This window comes from Equus quagga, chromosome 19 (assembly GCF_021613505.1).
Source record: "Equus quagga isolate Etosha38 chromosome 19, UCLA_HA_Equagga_1.0, whole genome shotgun sequence".
Lineage (NCBI taxonomy): Eukaryota > Metazoa > Chordata > Mammalia > Perissodactyla > Equidae > Equus > Equus quagga.
Genome location: NC_060285.1, coordinates 21,750,170 through 21,772,058, shown reverse-complemented (window position 1 = coordinate 21,772,058; position 21,889 = coordinate 21,750,170). Strand labels below are relative to the sequence as shown.

The following is a 21,889-nucleotide window of genomic DNA, read 5'->3' as shown; positions in this document are numbered from 1 at the left end:
GACGTCATGCCCTAGCCGGCTGGTCTTTTGGTCTTCCTTCTCCCGTACTCTTCCTCCCCAGTCCCCCCCCCTCCCCTCCCTCTTCCCTCCTCTGCCCCCGGTCTTGGGGGCCGGGCGGGTGGAGGAGGCGATGGAGTAAGCCGGCGGCAGCGGCCAGGCGCCGAGGCTGAGCCGGAGCAGCCAGGAGGCGTTTGGGGGGGCGGGGGAGACGAGCCCCCGTACCGCCCCTCCCGGGAGGAGAGAGGAAGAGGTGAGTGACCGCCCATGGCTACCGAGCGACCTGCCTCCCCGCCGGGCTCCCGCCTGGGCTCCCAAGGCCAGCGGGGAGGGAACGGGGAAGGACCCGCGTCAGGGGTAGGCCTCCCAAGGCCCCCGGGGTTGGCGACTGTTGCCTGGTGACGGGCCTGCGGCTTGCGGACCGGGCTGGCGGGGCGGTGGGCGCCCGCGCGAAGGCGGGCTGGGGGAGCGGGGAGCTCCGGGGAGCGGATCCGAGAGGCCCGAGTCCCCTGAAGAGGCCTTGAAGTGGCGGGAGAGCCGGGGCCGGAGCCGTGTGCCGGAGGGAGAGCCTCCCTCTCTGGCTCGGCAGCTCGGGTTTCCGTGGTGGAGATCTTGGGTCTCTTTTGGGAAATTGGACACTTCTCCGGGACGAGGTGAGACAGCTCCCCTCTGTTCTGAGGTCCACCTCTGATAACCTAGTTACCAACCAGGGCCCTACTGTCCGGCGTCCTTTTCTGACAGTAGCTGTAGTTCTGGAACGGAAGGTTATTGTGTATGAGGTGGGTGGGGCATCTGTTTTGTTCAGACGAAAACCCCCCTTGGTGGCTCCTGCACTCTTGTTTTTCTAAGCGGGAGAGAAAGGATGGAGGAAGGTTTAGACCGATAAAGCTTGCAAAAACTTCTTGGGATCCGACTGAATACATACTGATGATCAATAATTAGTAAGACCAATATTGTCCAGTCAACCCTTATAACAGTCTTCATGAGACTCCAGACTCAAAGCGACTTAGAAGCTCTATGTCAGTGGTGACTTACAATTTTAAGTTGCAGACTAGTTTTTTTGTATATCAAATTCAGGGATTATCTGTATGATGACTTTTTTTTTACAAATTGGATTCTATGAATAAGAAGTTTTCTAAGTTACATTCGCATGCCTTTCCTGGAAAATTAATATAATTTAACTAAAATGCTCCAAACTGGCTTGTCACTGTAAAACCTGGTGATGTTCTGGTAATGGCTTGAAAGTCTGGCGCTTGAAGCTTCCTTTTGGACTTTGCAGGCTTTTTTTTTTTTGGTTTGGCTTCCTGTCGTATTCTAATATTAATTTTTAAAATGTTTAAAAATACTTATTAGATAATTGTATAAATAAACTTCTTGAGACAATATTAAGCTGTAGTCATAAAAGATTCTTTTGGGAGATTGTGTAAAGGAAAGGAAGCTAAAGGAAGGGAAAGACCTTCATTCTCTTCAGATCCACTTTACACACAGGCAGAAACCTTTTGTCTCTAAAGATCCATAAACACTCAAAAAATAAATTCAGGCGCATTGTACTTCCATGCAATGGAATATTTCTCTATGAATCAACCTTGTAATTGGGAATAACTACTCGTACCCGCATGTTTGAAGTTGATGATTTACCCGCCAAGAAAAATATGTCCTTTTGTTATATTTAACTCAAGTAACTATCTTCATCATCCATCCCTTTCTATAGGAGTAGAAGTTTGACAACTTCTCTCTCATGCCTGTCAGCCTCATGAAATTCTGTTGATTTTGCCTCTTGAATATCTCTTGAGTCTCTCCTTCATCTTCACCGCTAGGACTCTAGTTCCAGCCACCATCTCTTATCATCTCTCATCTGAAGTATTATGAGCCTCCTATTTGTGGTCTGTGTGCATTTACTGTGGCCTCCTTTGTAGTTTTCCACACCAGACTGAGTGACTTTTTCAAAATGCAGATCTAATTACATTGTCTCCAGGTTTAAAACCTTTCAGTGGCTTTCATTGTTTTTAAGAGAAAGTAAAATCCTTAACAGCCTGTTTTGGACCCCCCACCCCCAGTTGCCTTTCCATTCATCTCCACAGTGCTTTCTGGCATTTCTTTCTCCTCTAGTCACCTGTTCTTTCTGTTGTGCTTCAGGTACGTAGCTTTTGGTTATGATGCTTCCTCTGCCTGGAAATGTACTTCCTTTCCTTTTTATCAAGTTAATGCCTTCGTTCAGCTCACTTCAGGCAAGACTTTCCTGATTAGGATGCATTCTCCTAATGATATGTTCTCATGACACCATTGTAGAATTGCCATATTTATTAATACTTAAGAAATTAATGAGATGTTCCTCATCTCCTGATACTGTGTAAGTGCTTAATAAATGTTTGATAAATGAATGAATCCATTGAATGCTTACTAACTGTGCCAGGAATTGTACTAAGTGTAAATGTGCATCATCATTTTTAATCCTCACAACAATCACTTGAGGTATGGATGGCGTTTCCCCCTTTTTAAAGATTACAAATAGTGATAGGCCACTTGGTGGTCACAGTGCTAGTATTAGAACTGGCATTTGAACCCATGTTTCCTTGCCACTGAACACTTTGTATTTAATCATATAACACTTAATCTCACACTGTGCATCAGAATCACCTGGGGAGCTGCTCAAAATGCAAACGCCCTGACTGCACTTTTCTAAGATTGTAATTCCAAAGATTTGAGGTAGTACATAGGCATCTACAAGGTTTAACAAGTTATCTAGTCATTTAGATGTTATTAGATGTATTTAGATGTTCACCAGAGTTTGAAAACTGTTGCCTTGGAGTTAGAAAACCATTGTTTTAGACAACATGTCAGTGCTTTATTAGTTTGTTTTCATACATTGTACTGGACTATATTTCAGATTTCATATGTTCTTAAATCAAGGAAGAACTGTAGACCTAAGGAAGTGACTTTAGTGGTCGTTTATTCTAATTTTCTACCCAGTTATTCCTTTTCCCCTTCTCCACCTGGAGGGGCTGAATAGTGAGACACTGCCACCCCAGTACTGCTGCTACATTTTTCTAAAATTATAATAATTTCAAGAATCTGATTGACCTCTTGTAGTAAAAACTACACTAAGTACATGTGCTGGATGTGCATGGGCTGGATGTGCCTTCAAGAGCTGAATGTAAGCTCTCCTTAGATCTTATTGTTCACATTAATAATTTGATATTTAATCATATGTTGCTTTATAATCTTTTATGTTACTTTTTAAATCTTATTATACAATGATCTTAAGTTTGTAAACAATGATAGAAACTGAATGTTTTACTTCTTGTTTCTCTTACTACACCTAGCATGATGCTTCCCACCTAGTAGGTGTCCAGTGATTTGTTGAATGGATGTGTGCTTCATTGTACCTTGCTAAGTCTCTTTAGTTTTTTATGTTTGTTTCTTAAATCAGGTTTGTCTCCTGTAAGTAATCCCTTCTAGCTCAACTGATAATAATTAAATACTTTCTGTAGTTGTAAAGAGAATGATTGTACTCAGCTGATATAATCTTTGTGTTCTGAATAAGATTAAACATGATTTCTCTGTAGGCCAAAGAATGGTATTAACCATTTTTTGAAAACTATATCTTTTTAAAACTTCTAGTAATCTCTTAGTGCTCCCACAAGAAAAAAACATGTATTTCAAAAATATATCTCAGGATCATTTTACTTTAGATATAAACAGATAAGCACTACATATAAGAGGGTAGGTACAAAACTTTTTCAAACTTTATGAATCATTTACCAAAAGTATTTATGTCATATTAATGTAGTTCTTAGTTCGAATTACAAAATTTCATTTTCTGAATACTTAACTATATAAATGACTATATATGTGGTATTCTTTTATCTTCAGGCATTTACATAGAAATCTCAGACTCCTGTGCCTCTTTAAGGAATAAGAAAAACAATCTATTTTGAGTTTATTTGTATTTATTTGTATTATTGTTCTTTGTAGTCAGAGTCTATTATTTTGTGCCTATTGAAAGTCTAGTCTCTGTTAGGTGCCATGAGACTAACAGTTACTAAACATGATTTCCTTGTCAGATGTTATTACAGTAACCTTTTTATTTGCATTGCAGTATTTCCAACAAAAATGCAAGCTAATTCTACTTTTTAATATTTTATTCTTGGGGAAGTAAGGCACTCTTTTTGCAGTTTTGATACTTGAAAACTCAGGAAGGCTTTTTTCAGCTTAAATATAATTTTACCTACTATATTCCTGCTGTATCTAGAGTTTATGAGTAGGCAGACGTGAAAGAATTGCCAGTTCCTTTCAGCTGCCTGCCATCAGGTGCTGTAACATTCAACCCACCTTCTGCCAGGTGCGTGTAAAATCTCGTATTACAACAGATTCACCTACTGGTTCTACGAAAAGCTACATGATGGTTGAGCCAGATGGTGGAGAGATATAATTTTGGGATCATACTGAAGCTGCCCCAGATCTTATTTTGGCTGAGATTTAGGGGGGAAAGATGATTGAATTTCAAGTGAATTCTACTAAATGGAAATGTTTTATATGAAGAAATATTTCTGTCATTTATGACTGGAAAAAATAGGCTCATTTCTTCATTAATCAAATGAAAATTTGAAAAGCTATCATCATAAGATATTTGGACTCTGGGTTTCTTACATGTCACGCTTTTTTTGGGGGGCGTGGGGAGTGAGGAGGATTGGCCCTGAGCTAACGTCTTTTGCCAATCTTCCTCTTTTCTTTTTTCTCTCCCCAAAGCCCCAGTACATAGTTGTATATCCTAGTTGCAGGTTGTTCTGCTGCTTCTTTGTGGGATGCTGCCGCAGCATGGCCTCATGAGCAATGTGTAGGTCCCTGCCAGGATCCCAACTGGCGAACCGTGGGCCACTGAAGTGACCAGCCCCGTTTCTTACATTTTAAAAGGCTATTGCTAATAATTCAGAATCTAAGTTCAGGTCTTATTTTACAACCCCATTCAGTTCATTCTGTCCTTAGCCTTCTGTTAGTCTTGTAATATACTTATTCTTTTTGGGTCTCCCTGGGGAACTTTTTTCAAACCCACAGTCTTAACTTCTATATTGCTTATATGCTCATGGTACCCCAATTTTTATCTTCAGTTGGGACATTTTTTCTAAGTTTTTGACTTTCATATTTAAAAACCTACTAAATGTATCTCTATATGAATGTCATTCAGGCAACTCAATTTCAACCTGTAGAAAATTGAGTTCTTCCTCCCACAAAACAAACAGTTGTCTCCTATAGGTCCTGCCTTGGTAAATGGCTTCGCTCTCTACCTAGAGTCTCAGATTGGAGACCTGATTAGGATTGCTACTTTTTTCCCTTTTCTTTATCTGATTGGTCACTAAGTTCTCAGTTCTAACTCATATTTGTTTCTTAATTTTCCTTTCTTCTCCTTCCTTACTGCCGTTTCCTTAATTCAGCAACCTCTCCTTCTTTTAGAATTTGTTTAAAATTTTATATGTAATATATAAAAGTGCATAATATTTAATTATAAAATAAACGTCTATGTAACACCCCTTCCACCCACCATTTCTTCCCTGGCCTCCCTGTCCCTATTTCCAAGTGTCCTTTCCTTTGTTTTCTTGCTTTGTATACCTTCTAAATTATACATATATATCATCCCTGATGTACATATTGACGTTCTCTTCAGTCTTGCCATATTTCCTACTTCCACCCCTAGTATGTCTTTCACTCTGGTTGATGGAGTGATTGATCATTTTACTCATGCCCAGAACCCATCTGTGCCTTATCATGGCTTGGTTTCTCACTACTTAATGCCCTTGGTGATCTGGCTTTTCTAACTCTCCTTTGCCATACCGCCTTCTTTTCCTCCAGCTTTTATCTGATCTACTTTGTTTTTACTTTGTGTTTTTACTCCTACACTTCTCTCACTCTCTATCTAGTTCACTCCTATCACCTTTAAAAAACTTCTCTAGCATTACTGTTTTTGAGAAACTTTCTTTTGTCTGTTCCTCTTCTTTCTGCTCCCGTAACACTCTCTGCATGTATATTCTATGGCATTTTATCACTGTAGGCTAATGCTATGGTTGGTTTACTTCTCTGTCTGTGCCCCTTTGATGGATGGCTTATTTTGCCTTTACTTCTTTCTTCCTCAGTTTCTTATGTGACATCAGGTATATAGTGGGTACTCGGTAAATATTAAATAATTCACCAGATGAATTTCCATGTCTGTTCCTACCTTGTGTACACTTGTGTACACTGATGTTGACTCTGGATGATGGATAGGCATCTCAAATTTGAATATTAATTCTGAAAATATCCTTTGTTTTCATACTGAACTACTTGTAATTTTCAAATCACATCATAGTCTTCCTCCCCTCTGTGTCTTGGCACATAGTAATGCTTCTTTCTGGAATGCTCCTTCCCTTTTTTCCTACCTGAAAAATACTTCATTTTTGAGCCCATCTTTGTGTTCCCATAGCATGGTACATTCATACCTCTAGTTGATTGCTATAAATTTCTTTGCAGGTCTGAATCTGCTGCTAGACTGAATTCTAAAAGAACAGGAATATTTCCATTTACTTCTGTATTCCCAATGTAAAACAACTGTATGGCCCGTAATATGTAGCTGGTCAGGCAGAGTTAGAGGAATGGATATGTAGGTTTTAAATATGATTTTTGTGTTCCTTCACCTCCCCATCAAAATCAGCAGCAAATGTTCATAGAGAACAACTTGGCATAGCAATAAATGTTTTCATAATGCCAATAACAACATTTTCTAACTGCTTACAGAAATGCAGCATTAAATTAAAAAGGAAAAGTGAGTCTATTTCTGTTTACAATTTAAATCTTTAATAGAAGAAAGCATTATATTTACATAAATATAATTTAATTAACAGAGAAAACAGGATATGAACTAGTGCTACCTTAGTCCAGTGGCCTTCCAAATATTTTTGCTTGTGTATTCTCTAAATAATTTTGAAAAACAGTGTACTCCTTTGCATGTTTTTAAGTTGATGGTGTCTGAATTTTTTGTCAAGAGTTTAGATGTTATAAAGGATCTAATTTCTAGATTGTCATATATTGTGATTATGTTTTAGTGTCATTAAAACCTTAGAGTTCTTTCTTATTAATTGAAATAAACTTGTTCCTATACATCAGTTTGACAGTGATCTTATTTCTTAATTATAATTCTATGATGGATAAGGCATGCGGTCTTGCTTTTAATATCTGGCCTGAAAGAAAGAAAGCACAACCCCCTTCGGTATTTCTTACCAAATATTTTTTTTCCTTCTTTTGCCCAAAGACCCCAGTACATAGTTGTATATTTTAGTTGTGGGTCCTTCTAGTTTTGACATGTGGGGCACCACCTCAGCCTGGCCTGACCAGTGGCGCCAGGTCCACCTCCAGGATCTGAACTGGTGAAACCCCAGGCTGCTGAAGCAGAGCACACGAATTCAACCACTCAGCCACAGGGTCAGCCCTGTTACCAAACTTTTCTTTGTTTTACTTTTAAGGGACCTTCAGGATTAATGCATTCTCAAATTGCATTCTCCCTATCCCCCCAGTGTTACTTGTTTGTTTATTTTTTTGGCTGGGGAAGATTGGCCTAGAGCTAGCATCTGTTGCCAATCTTCCTCTTTTTGCTTGAGGAAGATTGGCCCTGAGCTAACATCTGTGCCACTGTTCCTCTATTTTGTATTTGGGTCACCACCACAGCGTGGCTGCCAATGAGTGGTGTAGGTCTGCATCTGGGAACTGAACCTGGGCCACTGAAGTGAAGCATGCTGAACTTAACCACTAGGCCACAGGGCTGGCCCTGCCTCCAAAGTTTTTTTGTACCCAAGGAAATGTCCTATAATAAGACTGAGATAGCTGAGAAAAATACTTTTCTTTGATCAAGTGAGAGAAAATTGTGAAGAAAGAAAGAAAGAGTTGGTTAAGGAAAATTTATACGACACAGACTTGTTCTCAGGCAAATCAATTTTAGGGAAGAGTACAGGTAGCTGTTATTTTTTTCTCTTTATTGCTTTGGATTGCCCTTAGAATATTGAATAGAGATGGCAAAAGTAGATATCCTTACTTTGTTCCCAGACTTAGGGAGAGAGAGATCAATCTTTTATCTTTAAATATAATATTAGCTATAGGTATTCAAAGATGCCATTTATCAGGTTGAGGAAGTTCCTTTCTCTTCTTAGTTTGCTGAGAGTTTTTATTATGAATGGGTATTGAATTTTTTCAAAATTTTTTTCTGCCTTTATTGAGATGATCTTAGGTTTTCTTTTCCCCATTATTCAGTTAAAATGGTGAACTACATGGATTTGGTTTTGAGTGTTAAATCAACCTTGTATTCCTGAGATAAATCCCAGTTGGTCGTGGTGTTGGATTTGTTGGAATTGATGTGCTAATATTTTGTTAAGGATTTTTACATATTGATGAGGGATATTAGTATGCAGTTTTCTTATTATGTTGTTATTTGATGTTGGTGTCAGGGCAATATTCACTGTATAAGATGAATGGAAAGTGTTTTATCCTCTTCTGTTTTCTGGAAGAGCTTTTATGGACCTGATATTATTTCTTCCTTAAATGTTTGATAGAATTCAACAGTGAAGCCATCTGAGCCACGAGTTTTCTTTGTGCTAAGGGTTGTAGTTAATAAATTGGATTTCCTTTATATATAGGATTTTGGTAGTTGTGGCTTTCAAGGGATTTTTCCATCTCATCCAAATTGTTGAATTAATTGGCATAAGATCATTCATAATGTAATATCTTATTCATTTAGAATCTAAAGGTTTCATATAGGATACGAATCTATAGGATTTCCTCTGTTTCTGATATTGGTCATATGTGTCTTCTTTTTAAAAATTTTCTTAATGTAGCTAGAGGTTTATCTTTTTAAAAAAACAGTTTTTGGCTTCATTGATTTTTCTTTTTTGTTTCTCTATTAAACGGACTATTAAATTACATTAAATTTAGTCTATTTCATTGATTTCTACTCTTTATTTCCTTCTTTCTACTTGTTTTGAATTTAACTTTCTCTTTTTTTTTCTAGTTTCCTAAGGTGGAAGCCTAGACCATTGATTTTGGACTTTTTTCCTCCTGATACGAACATTTAAAGCTATAAATTTAAATATAAATAGAGTGTTTTAGGTTGGGTCGTTTGATAGTGTTATTCAGGTCTTCTTTATCCTTAGTGATTTTCTGTCTGTTTGGTCTGTCTGTCCACCTGTTTCTGAGAGAGAACTCTTGAAATTTCCAGCTATAATTGTGGATTTCTCTGTTTCTTCTTTTAGTTCTGTCACTTTTTCCTGCATATATTTGAAGCTCTCTTATTGAGTGTGTGCACATTTAGGATTGTTATCTCTTCTTGATGAATTGACAGCTTTGTCATTATGAAATAGCCCTCTTTGTCTTGAAGCCTATTTTGCCTTTTATTAATACAGCCTCTCCAGCTTGGTATTTGTTTACATTCTTTTACTTTTAAATCATCTTGTAAAGTGGGTTTAAAGTGGGTTTCTTGTAAACAGCATATAGTTTGGTCTTGCTTTTTTATCTGGTTTGACAGTCTGCCTTTTAATTGGAATTGTAAATCATTTACACTTAATATAATTACTTGTATGGTTAGATTTAAGTCTACTATCTTGCTGTTTGTTTTCTATTTGTTACATTTGTTCTTTGTTCCTTTTTCCCCCTTTCCCTATTTCTTTTTTTTTTTTTTTTTTTAAAGATTTTATTTTTTTCCTTTTTCTCCCCAACGCCCCCCGGTACATAGTTGTGTATTCTTCGTTGTGGGTTCTTCTAGTTGTGGCATGTGGGACGCTGCCTCAGCGTGGTCTGATGAGCAGTGCCATGTCCGCGCCCAGGATTCGAACCAACGAAACACTGGGCCGCCTGCAGCGGAGTGCGCGAACTTAACCACTCGGCCACGGGGCCAGCCCCATTCCCTATTTCTTTTTGTATTAATTCAGTTAACTTTAAGATTCCATTTTATTTTCACTGTTGGCTTTTTAAGCTATATCTCTTTATTATTTTAGTTATTACTCTAGGCTTTATAATATGTCTTCTCACGATCTATTTTCAAATGATGTTATACTGTCTCACATATAATGTAAGAATCTTTCAAAAATATACTTCCATTTCCTCTCTCTTGTCCTTAGTTTGTTTTGTCATAGTTTTTACTTCTACATATATTGTAAGCACATACATTTTTACTTTAAATGATTAGCTGTCTTTTAAAGATAACATGAGAAGTTTTTTTATATTCTCGTATAATTTTTATTTCCATTGTCCTCCATACCTTTTGTGATTCAGATTTCCATTTGGTATCTTTTTCCTTCTGTTTGAAGAACTTCTTTAATATTTCTTGTAGGAAATATCTATAAGCAACAAATTCTCTCAGATTTTGTTGTCCTGGAAGACATCTTTATTTCACATTTATTTTTAAAAGTTTTTTTTCCCCCCATGGCTCATAGAATTCTAGGTTAATAGTTTCTTTCAGCACTCTAGAGACCTCATTCAGTTGTTCCCTGGCTTGGGTAGTTTCTGATGAGAAGTCTGGGGAAAATTCTTTTTTTTTTTTTTTTTTTAAAGATTAGCACCTGAGCTAACAACTCTTGCCAATCTTTTTTTTTCTCTGCATTTTCTCACCGAATTCCCTCAGTACATAGTTGTATATTTTAGTTGTGGGTACTTCTCTAGTTGTGGCGTGTGGGACACTGCCTCAGCGTGGCCTGACGAGCAGTGCCATGTCCGCACCCAGGATCCCAACCAGCGAAACCCCAGGCTGCCTAAGCGGAGTGTGCAAACTTAGCCACTCAGCCACGGGGCTGGTCCCGAAAATTCTTACCTTTATTCTTTTATATGTGATTTGCCTGTTTTCTCTGACTGCTTTTTTTTTCTCTTTCTTTCTGCTTTTTCTCCCCAAGTCCCCCCAGTACATAGTTGTATATTTTAGCTGTGGGTCCTTTTAGTTGTAGCACGTGGGACGCCGCCTCAGCACGGCCTGATGAGTGGTGCCATGTCTGCACCCAGGATGCAAAGCGGTGAAACCCAGGGCCACCACAGCGGAGCGAGAGAACTTAACCAGTCGGCCATGGGGCTGGCCCCACTCTCTGACTGCTTTTAAGATTTTTCTCTTAATCACAGATTTTCAGCTATGTGATTTGACATATCTAGGCATGATTTTCTTTGTTTATCCTGCTTGTGGTTCACTGAATTTCTTGGCACTTTGTATAGTTTTCATTGAATTTGGAAAAATTTTGCTATTATCTTTTCAAATAATATTTCTCCCTCTTCCCTGCATTTTTGAGATCCAGTTTTGTATGTTACTGTGATCTTGTCCCACAGATCACTGAAACTTTGTTCATTTTTTTTCAGCCTTTTACTCTATTTTCAGATTTCATGAACCTTTTTCCTTTGCTGTCTAATCTGTTAATTACATCCTCTGAATTTTTTATTTGTGATATTTTATTTTTCATTTCTGGAATTTTCATTTGGGTTTTTTTATGTTCTATTTTCTTTCATTATGTTCATGCGTTGCTTTAGGTACTTGGACATATGATGGCTTTTTAATGTCTTTGTTGATGATTTTATAATCTGTCATTTTAGAGTGTTTTTATTGACTGATTTTGATTTTGATTATGATCACATAGTCTTTTTTTTTTTTTTGAGGAAGATTAGCCCTGAGCTAACTACTGCTAATCCTCCATTTTTTGCTGAGGAAGACTGGCCCTGAGCTAACATCCATGCCCATCTTCCTCTACTTTATATGTGGGACGCCTACCACAGCATGGGTTTTGCCAAGTGGTGCCATGTCCGCACCCGGGATCCAAACCAGTGAACCTCGGGCCGCTGAGAAGTGGAACGTGCGAACTTAACCGCTGCGCCACTGGGCCAACCCCTCACATATTCTTCTTGGCATGTCTGATAATTATTAATTATTATTAATTGTGAATGTTATGTTGTTTAGTTTGTGAAAAATTTTTGTCTTCATAAGTATTGAATTTTGTTCTCATAGGAAGTTAGGTAATTTATGATTAGTTTGATCATTTGAGGCTTACTTCTAGTTTGTTAGGGCAGGTTTAGATTAGCTTTTACTCTAAGAACTTCTATCCTACCAGTAAGGCATGGTCCTTCAGAGGTTTTTGCTGATTGCCTGTAGTGATCAATGAGGACTCTGCACTCTAGTTGGTGAGAAATTAAATGATTTGCAGCCCTGTGTGAATTCTACAGCTATTCAGCTCACAGCTCTCTAGTTGGTCCTTGCATGACCTGGTGGTGTTTCACACTATGTATGTGCATCTTAGTATTCAACAAAGCATATCAAGGGGCCCCCATGCATATTTTTGGAGCTCTTTTTCAGTATAATTCCCTTCTCTTTTTTTTTTCTTAAAAAAAATTTGTTTTTCCTGTTTCACCTTCTCTTTGAAATTCTATTCCAGAAATCCCAGCCACCTTAGCGTACTTGAATTCCAGTTTGTCTCCTCAACTTCTTAACTCAGCTAGACTGCTGCTTGGAATTCTGCCCTCTGCTCTGGTTTGCGGTGTGCTTCTAGGCAGAAAGCTGGGGCAATCCAAGGGTTCACTTTGTTAGTTTGCTTTGTCACTGGATCACATGCCTGCGCTGCCTGTTCAGTGCCTGAAAATGTTTGTCTCATATATTTTGTTCAAAGTGAGAGGACAGGTTTACTCTTTGTTCCTCCATCATGGCTAGAAGTATGTGAATTTTAAAAATATTTTATGACCTGTTACTTGCTTGTGCATTTATTGTCCTTTTGCCATCACTGCTTTTCTTTTAGAAAGTATTCTCAAATGATTTCATACTTCAACAGTAATTGTTTTAATAGTGAACAAAACTTTTATAAAATATAAATTTATTGCTTAGTATAGTATTAACTTCTTTCAGGTTTTATATCGTGGTTTTTAGTGTGAAGAAAGATTCAGATCTCTATACCACTTTAAGTCTTAAAGGGTCCAGGTTACCTAGTTGAGCAACGTTCATGTCAGTGTCAAGTGTGAATGTCTTATGTCTTCCTGGTCCTTAACAGTTGACATTGAAAGGAACAGTTTGGTTCTTAGGCTTAAATTTACACTCATGTGTAGTGGGTTCTCTGAAGACAAAATAAACATGTAGCTTTTATCTCTGTGGGATTGTTTTGAAGCTTTTCGCACTAAATAATGAATAAGTGCTTAAACAAGTAAAAACAAGTGATCAATGCTCCTCTATCCCCCTGTGTTTTTAGGTAACTATAACTACCCAATATTGCAGCCATGGAGTCCATGCTTAATAAGTTGAAGAGTACTGTTACAAAAGTAACAGCTGACGTCACTAGTGCTGTAATGGGAAATCCTGTCACTAGAGAATTCGATGTTGGTCGACACATTGCCAGTGGTGGCAATGGGCTAGCTTGGAAGATTTTTAATGGCACAAAAAAGTCAACAAAACAGGTAAGTTTCAATTCAGAGTCCAATTGGAAAAAACACACATGCTAATAAGTACCATAATGTGCACATGTGCATTTTTTTTTTTTTTTAAAGATTTTATTTTTTCCTTTTTCTCCCCAAAGCCCCCCGGTACATAGTTGTGTATTCTTCGTTGTGGGTTCTTCTAGTCGTGGCATGTGGGACGCTGCCTCAGCGTGGTCTGATGAGCAGTGCCATGTCCGCGCCCAGGATTCGAACTAACGAAACACTGGGCTGCCTGCTGTGGAGTGCGCGAACTTAACCACTCGGCCACGGGGCCAGCCCCTCACATGTGCATTTTTATGTTAAGAAATGCTGGAAGTTCTGAGTTCTTTAGGGCTTATTTCGTCTAATGAAGTCATACAAAAACAAATGCTTTGATCTTGTTCTGAATCTCCTGGTTGCAAATATATTGTTTGATATATCATCTCACTTTGTAATTTAATTTCTTAATTAATAAAATAAACATGTCAGTTGAGCAAATGAGTATATTAGATTTTAATATTTAACCAAGCATATGTTGTAGAATAAAAATTGTCATGTTCCTTTTTATATTTGTCAATAAGTTATATTGACAAACCCAGTTAAATTTTTCTCACACTAAATGTATTCCTATTTAGTGCGATCTTATTCCCTCTTTTATTCTATAGCCTTCTAGAGAACAGACTTTTATAATATTCTTTTATGTTTAACCTGATAGTTTTTACTATTAGACGGGGATACATTTGTGAGATATAGTCAGTAATGTGTTTTGGGGTTTATTGATTTCAAAGTTATTTTAAAACTAACTGTTCTTTTAGTGAAAACTAGTTTGAATGAGTTCTATTTTAATTTGACTTAAGAGACCAACAGAGGGTTCTTAGAAATATGGCAGATTGTTAGTGTTAAATTTTACCAAGAGCTTTCTGTTGGTTTGTTAAAGAACTGAAAAATCTCCAGGTTTAAAACCTCTGTAGAAATATGTTCTTTAAAAAGAAAAATCATTGTTTCCAAAAGTGCTTTTACTTCCCTACAAGTGAAACCTATGGATTCTAAGACATATGGAACTTAATATACCTTTTCCAATGACTGTCACAATCATACACTTGTGGGTATGTATTATTTCTGACTTTTCCAAAATTAGCTTATTTCCCAAACAAGTATTTTAAAGACTGAATTGGCTTTGATTATCCTTTTATGAAGTAGGAATCTTGGTCCTTTGATAGATTGCTGGTATGTGGTTTGTACCTGACCTGTAAATCTTATTTTAATTGCCGTCTGGTTGGAAGTCTTTAAGTCCAGAGTTGATCTGTATCTTAAATGCTGATTGATTTGTCATTTTTGAACATTGTATTCTCTTTCAATTCACCAAGAGCTCATCTAAAAAGTAAGTAATTTCTTGAGTATTGACTACTTAAAAAGATATCAATGAGGTCATGAAATTATGTAAATAACCAACCTCTAACACTAGCACAAATTGCTTTTGCAATCAATTATGTGACATAATACTGTCCTTGTGCTTAACCAAAGGAGTTCTTGATGTTTGTATTTATATCAGTAGTTCGTATGCTGAAATCCTCTGATAATGCTGAAGCTTCTGTTGCTGCTCGTAGAATATGAGAACCAGACACAGATAACAGATAATTGATTAGATATTGCACAATAATACAGCAGTTGTCAACTGCTGACTGCCAGAACCGGCTTCTCTTAGGAAACTTTACTACATTCTTTTTTCCCAGAAAATTTATTGCTTTGAGGAAAAAGGTAGTTTTGAAATATATCAGTGCTTACTGTGGATATGGTTTTGAATTTTCTTCCTTTGCCTCTTTCAGACCTCAGGGGTCAGAACTGAGTATCCTATCTGGACACTGGCTAATTCCTTAAGGAATAGCTAAGTCTCTAACCATCTTGGCATTGAAGCCTTAATGTCTCCCTTAATTGAAAAAGTTTTAATTCTTTTTCACTTGCTTCATTTTTATTAAAGGGAATTTATAGAAAATAGACAATCTAGAGTTGTGCTTCTGGTATGGTAGCTACAAGCTGTGTGTGGCTATTTCAATTAATTAAAATTAAATAAAATTAAATTCAGTTCCTTAGTTGCACTAGTCATATTTCAAAAGTTCCATAGCCACATGTGGCTAGTATTACTGTATAGGACAATGCAGATGTAGAACTGTCTATCATCACAGAAAGTTCTGTTGGACAGCACTGATCTTAGAGAAACTGAGAGAAAAATAATGGAAAAGAATATTCTTCTGAGAAAAATAAGGGAAAAGGATGTTCTTCTTAGTCCTTTTCCCCCCCATAAAGGAACATTGAGACTGCGGGCATCTTTCTTACCCTCTCAACCTTTCTTGCTCTAGCATGCAGTATACTTAATTCCAGTTGTGTTTTATAGCAGAAGATATGACCTTCAATTTGACTTTGACTTTGATGTAAACATTGGTTTAGGGACTTTGGGCTAGGAAATTCTCATACCTAGTTTTAATAATTAAAAATATGAAAGTATTTTCTATTGCTGCATGACAGTGAAATAAATACCATGATATTTAAGCCGTTGTATTTAAAGTTTACATCTTGTTCTCCTTCTTCTCAAACACATTTCACTTTTTTTTACATGGTCTTCAAGAAAAGTATCATAATATAACATTGTCTAAGAAAACAACAAAAATACAATATTTCCAAGTCAAAGGAATCCTTATATAAATAGTATTTTCCAAAGTTCCCATACTCTTTTAAGGGCTATCTGTGTATTTTTTCCTAGGGTTATTTCAAGTTCACATTAGTCCATAGTGAATTATAATTTTCAGATCATGTACAGTTTTTGACTTTTTAACCTAAATGTTTGAAGGCCTTTGAGAAGAATAGTAACAACGCCTAAAGAATAGATCACAAAAAAGTGCATATTTATAAAACCTGGGATGCAGCACGATAAAGAAAAACTTGGTAAATAAAAATTTACTTGTGTGCCTGGTAACTTTAGTACCTGATTGGACATCTGTATTATTATTCTGGCTTCATGTGTCCAGAAACCAATTTCTATTGGTTCTTACTGTTTTTGAAAGACATTTGTTGAAGACACACCTCATAGTGAATAATTTATGAAAGTGAAATTAAGGATTCCTGAGAATCTTAGAGACAAGTGTACAGTTGATTTTTTGCAGTTAAATAAAGTTCGTAGGCCAGTTTTGTATATAAGATAAGCCATTAAGATTTTAAAAGTTATTATTTAGATAAGTTTAACCAAATACAACATGTAAACATGTTGAAATGGGTAGATCTTTTAGCTTATTAGCATTTGAAGCTACTGTTTAGGCTTATGTACTATTTAGTTTCCTTTTTGAGTGTTTATTTATTTATTTGAGGAAGATTAGCCCTGAGCTAACATCTGCTGCCAATCCTCCTCTTTTTGCTGAGGAAGACTGGCCCTGAGCTAACATCCGTGCCCATCTTCCTCTACTTTATATGTGGGATGCCTACCACAGCATGGCTTTTGCCAAGCGGTGCCGTGTCCACACCCAGAATCTGAACTGGCGAAACCTGGGCCGCCGAAGTGGAACGTGCACACTTAACCACTGCGCCACTGGGCCGGCCCCTTGAGTGTTCATTTATAAGCAGCCCTTAGTTCCTAACTATTATTATTTCTAGAATCTCAGTAGAGATTCTATAAGCTATTTCAAGATGACATTTAGGAAATAAAAAATTGTATCTATTTACTTTTTTAAATATAAACTTATCTTTAAGAACTTAATACAGAATAGTACACAAATAGTGAATGTACAGCTTGATAAATGTTCACAGTGAACATACCTATGTAACCAATGTCCAGATCAAGAAAACATTGCTAATATTCATGTTTCTTTGCAGTCATTACCTCTCCCCTTCTCTCTAGGGCTAACTGCTTTCCTGTCCTTTGACACTTCAGAATAATTTTGCCCGTTTTCAAACTTTATTTAAATGGAATCATGATATGTACTCTTGTGTTTGGCTCCTTTTCCTTAAATATATGTTCATGAGGTACATCTGTGTTGTTGAACATAGCAGTTTTTCTTTTCATTGATGTATAGAGTATTGCTATGGACATTCTTGCATGTGCTGTTGGCGTATATGACACATTACTTAGATGTGGAATTGCTAGGTAATAGCGTATGTGTTTGTTCAGTGTCAGTTTTTCCAGAGTGGTTGTTCCAGTGTAGGCTTCCACCAGCAATTAGTTTCTCTACATCCCTGCCAAACCTTTTTATGGTTAATCTTTTTAATTTTAGACATTCTGAACAGAGGGTCTATTTAATTTTTGAAAATTCAGTGAAATATTCCCCACTTCCCTACCTCTTGAACTTTTATGATGTCTGATAGGTAATTGTTGGGCGTAGGGTTTATACTGTTGAATTTCTGTGACAGCTTTGTAACTGACTTAGTCTTTCTATAGAGTAGCATGTTTAGGATTCAAGTGGGTGTCTAAACATAGGCACTCTTTGCAAACATGTTTTTTATCTTCTTTTTAAAGAATATTTATTTGAGAGAGTTTTCTGAGACAGATGCCCTTGATTGGATTTCATTAGCTTTTCTAATTTTTAAATTATACTTTATTTAAACAAGTCATTAAAGGGAAATTGTTTTGGCCAAACTATATATATAATAAGTGAGAAATGTTTGCTGCGTATAAATGTGTCCTTTAAAAACTGAAAAACCATTGTCTTATCTGTTAGATAGCAATATTATAACCATCAAGGCTGCTAATATGTTTAAATAATTTGTAATAAAAGCACTTATTTAATATTGTTTCTGTCTCACTTGTATACCTTTCTCTTTCTTTCAAGTGGAAGAATAATTCTACGTTTTGAAGTTTCTTTTAACTCTCCTATATCAAGCTAAGAAATTTATTTTGGGGGAAGATGTTTTAAAAAAATACATGGGTGTGTTTTTGTGTATGTTTAACTATATATAAAAATTTTGCCTGGTTCTTGGGCTGTTTAAGCATTTATTTATTATTATTAAGCATTTGTGTTTGATACAAGATTCTATGTTGCTAGGTGACTACTCATCAAAATGGATTTAACTTAATAATTATTAGTAGTCTTCTAGTGTCCCACATTTATTATGATCTTGTAACCAGGTTTGGAATAGACTTGTTTTTCTTTAAAGTAGGGCAGCTTCAGTCTTATTTTGGCTTAAAAGTCATTTTTGCTGGCCTGTTTCTTTTGTCTGACTGCTTTATAAGCTTTATAACAACCCCAGTAAAACGACTATTTCTATGAGAATGAAGATTGATTTTAAAAATTACATAATATTTAACTGTTCATTTTTTATCCATTCTTCCATATGTAGGCTTGGACATGGTCCCTTCCTTATTGCAAAGTCTACATTATGTTATCCGGATGCCAATATTCATGGGTTACGCTTGCTAATATTGTGTAAACAAAGGCATAATTGAATTATTATAAATAGTTATAATAAATTAAAAGTTTTAAAATAAAGGGAACCATTTTGCAAAGCTGAATGTGCAAGTCAAGTTGCTTAGATCAAAAACGATCATAGATTGTCTCTAGTAATTTTAAGGGTTATATCTTGTTCTCTCTTTGTCTTCTCAAAAATCAGCTTATTTTTAACTTAATCTGAATAAAAATTTGGACTTTGTTTTATTATTTTGAGGAAGGAACATTGTCCCAAAATCACATGGAAAATGAAGAGTATGATGCATGGCAGTCACCACTGGCCAGTCATGAAAGGTCCATAAAATAGAGATTACAGGGAACGTCTGTGTTTCAAAAACAATCTCTGGTGACTCTGAGGGATAGGTCAGTGGAGGTCATGACTGCTATTAGGGAATCCTAGATGTATTGGTATACATTAACTTAGGTTTTATTACTTAAACTATCTTGTTTTCAGCAAGAGTTCAACTTTGTAATAAGCAAAGTAGCTTTTAAAAATTGTAAGTTAGATCTATATCAAAAGGTACAGCCTCCATTTTGGCAAATATTAGTTTTTAGAATAATTTATTTCAGAGCCTTTTTTGTTTAAAAGTAGGCTATTGAGAACAAATACTTTTTAGTGGGTAACTTTCTTTGCCAGTGTATTTTATTTTACTTTTTTGATGAGGAAGATTGGCCCTGAGCTAACATCTGTTGCAAATCTTCCTCTTTTTACTTGAGGAAGATTGTCCCTGAGTTAACATCTGTGCCAGTCTTCCTATTTTGTATGTGGGACGCCACCATAGCATGGCTTGATGAGTGGTGTGTAGGCCTGCGCCCGGAATCCAAAACCTGTGAATCCCGGGCGGCCAAAGTGGAGCACGCAAACTCAACCATTACTCCACCTGACCAGCCCCTGTCACTGTATTTTAAAGAATATGAAGTGAATAAATAAATGAGTGCCAAGTATTGCTTACATTTTGTTTTAATTTTTGTATTAAAAAGAGCCTCAAATTAGAGTTAACAGTTGTTGCATCTTAAGTGGAAAATATGTTGGATGATTGCACTGCCTCAGCTTTTCTGTATGTTTGAAAATTTTCATAATGAAAAGTTGAAGAAGATTTTAATTCAAGATAAGAATGAAGAGCTTCTAGTAATTGCTTGTATTTATCGGCAACCAGTAGGCAATAAACATCTGAGTGTCTTCTAGGTGTAGATCCTGTGGTAGATATAGAGACACTGAAAGCATGGTTTCTTTCTTCAAGAAGCTTGTAATACATATAAGTTAACAGAATTTTTACACAAATAATATGCGTTAGCAGAGTGAGTAGTATGGTGAAGTAGTAGAAGGAAAACATAACTTAGAAATTAGAGGATAGTCTATTCTGATGAATGATTTTGGGCTGCAGGCTAAGAGTTTCCTCTTAGAAAGTTGTGTGAGGCCTAATGGGTTAGTTAATTAGTCACAACTTTGTTGAAATTGGTTAATTTTAATTAACTGATTGGAACAAAGAGAAAATATTTTTAAGATAGCTGATAACCTATTCTGAGCTATGTAGGGATCTTTCATCTTTGACCTGAAACAATAAATGAATGCCTGAGAGAGAATTTTGTGTTGTTTCTTTTTCTTTATGAACTGTAGTGTTCTTCCGTAAGGGTGGTGAAACTGCGAGAGCTCAAGAGCTGTTTCACGTGATCTTTTTTTAAAGACAAAAGGTCTTGAATAAATAAACACATTTAAATTAGATGCATTTATAAAACGTGTTATTGCGGAAGACTTACTAAAATAAGATTGTGCACATGAATAGTGAGATAGGAACTTGAACTTCTAGGTCATTTGTTTTTAGTTCAAATTATATTACATAATGCTCTTAGCTCCTGATTGTCCTCTGTCTCATAATGATCAAAAGAGCTATGATTGTGTATTTACATATGAGTGCTGTTTAAAGCTCTCACTCAAAGGGTGGTTTTCCTGAAGGTGTATGCCATGTTTTACTGGGGTGCTCCATATTTATTGGCCGTGTGTTATTCTTGGGAGACAAAATGCTGTATTAGTTAAGAATGTGGCCTCTAGAGCTGGATTGACTGGGTTTGAATCTTGATTCTTCATCTTATCAATTGTGAGGTCTTGGATAATACATTTATCTTTTCCGTAATGTCCTCATCTGTGAAGTGAGGAAAATAACTCGTCTTGTAGGGTTGCTGTGAGGAAGGGATAATTCCAAAAAAGCATGCAAATATTTAGGGAATGTTCAGATTGAGTCACTAAATAGCCCCTTTATGTTAATCACTTTTCAGAGACTCAATCCAGTAAAATCTTTAACTTGTTTTTTAAAATCTTTAACTATGTATATATATATAAGAAGCCTCCAAATTAAAACAAGTTGTGTTTGATAAATTTATTGGTTTGGAATTCTGCAGTAAATCTCTTAATTGATTAGGTTGCCAGGCTAACTTGAGAAAAGAATAATCATGATGTAGCAAAAACAATTAGAAGAGAAGCAATAAAATGGAAAGATACTGTCTTGAATATTGATAGTTGAATAGTATACAGTGGTAATACATCAGCTATCAATATAGCTATTTTTTGACTGGTTTGTTAAGATTGGGTAAGAGAATGGGAACTATTTTCCCTTAAGTAAATGAGAGAGAAGGAAAAGAAGATAGTTAAGGAGAATGTGGGCTTTTAATAGTGTAAAATAAGCTGTGAGTATAAAATAACGCTCAAAGAGGGGCATTCAGGTAGCAGCTTCCTATACTGGTAACTATTCCCAGTTACTACCCATAACAAGATGGGGATAGAGTGGAAGGAAAGAGTATAGGTTATTAATTTGTGAAAGATGCTTACGAATTGCGTTTTTGTATGAACAAGCACTCTGACATATACAACCTTTCTGTCAAAAAGCATTTCAAGATTTTGTAGTATACTCTCTGGTTGCCATTGTGAATAGCATTTTGAAGTTTTAAACATTTTAACTTTTATTTGAATTCTGGTTAAATAAGAGATGACAACGTAGAGGACAACACATTACACACAGTTTATGTGTACTTCTGATACCAGAATTCAA

At 36.4% G+C, this 21,889-nt stretch overlaps 1 protein-coding gene across 4 annotated transcripts in view; it reads left to right on the top strand.

The window, feature by feature from the left end:
• Positions 1-4: 4 nt before the first annotated feature.
• The window catches only part of SCYL2 (SCY1 like pseudokinase 2), a 67,444-nt gene continuing 45,559 nt past the window's right edge, over positions 5-21,889 (top strand). For 2 of the 4 annotated variants that reach the window (XM_046646324.1, XM_046646323.1), the window contains exons 1-2: positions 5-250; positions 13,212-13,416. In XM_046646324.1, the coding sequence (XP_046502280.1) occupies positions 13,240-13,416 (177 nt within the window). In that variant the 5' untranslated portion in view covers positions 5-250; positions 13,212-13,239. The remainder of the gene's footprint in view (positions 251-13,211; positions 13,417-21,889) is intronic. The other 2 variants (XM_046646322.1, XM_046646321.1) reach the window with 1 other exon arrangement.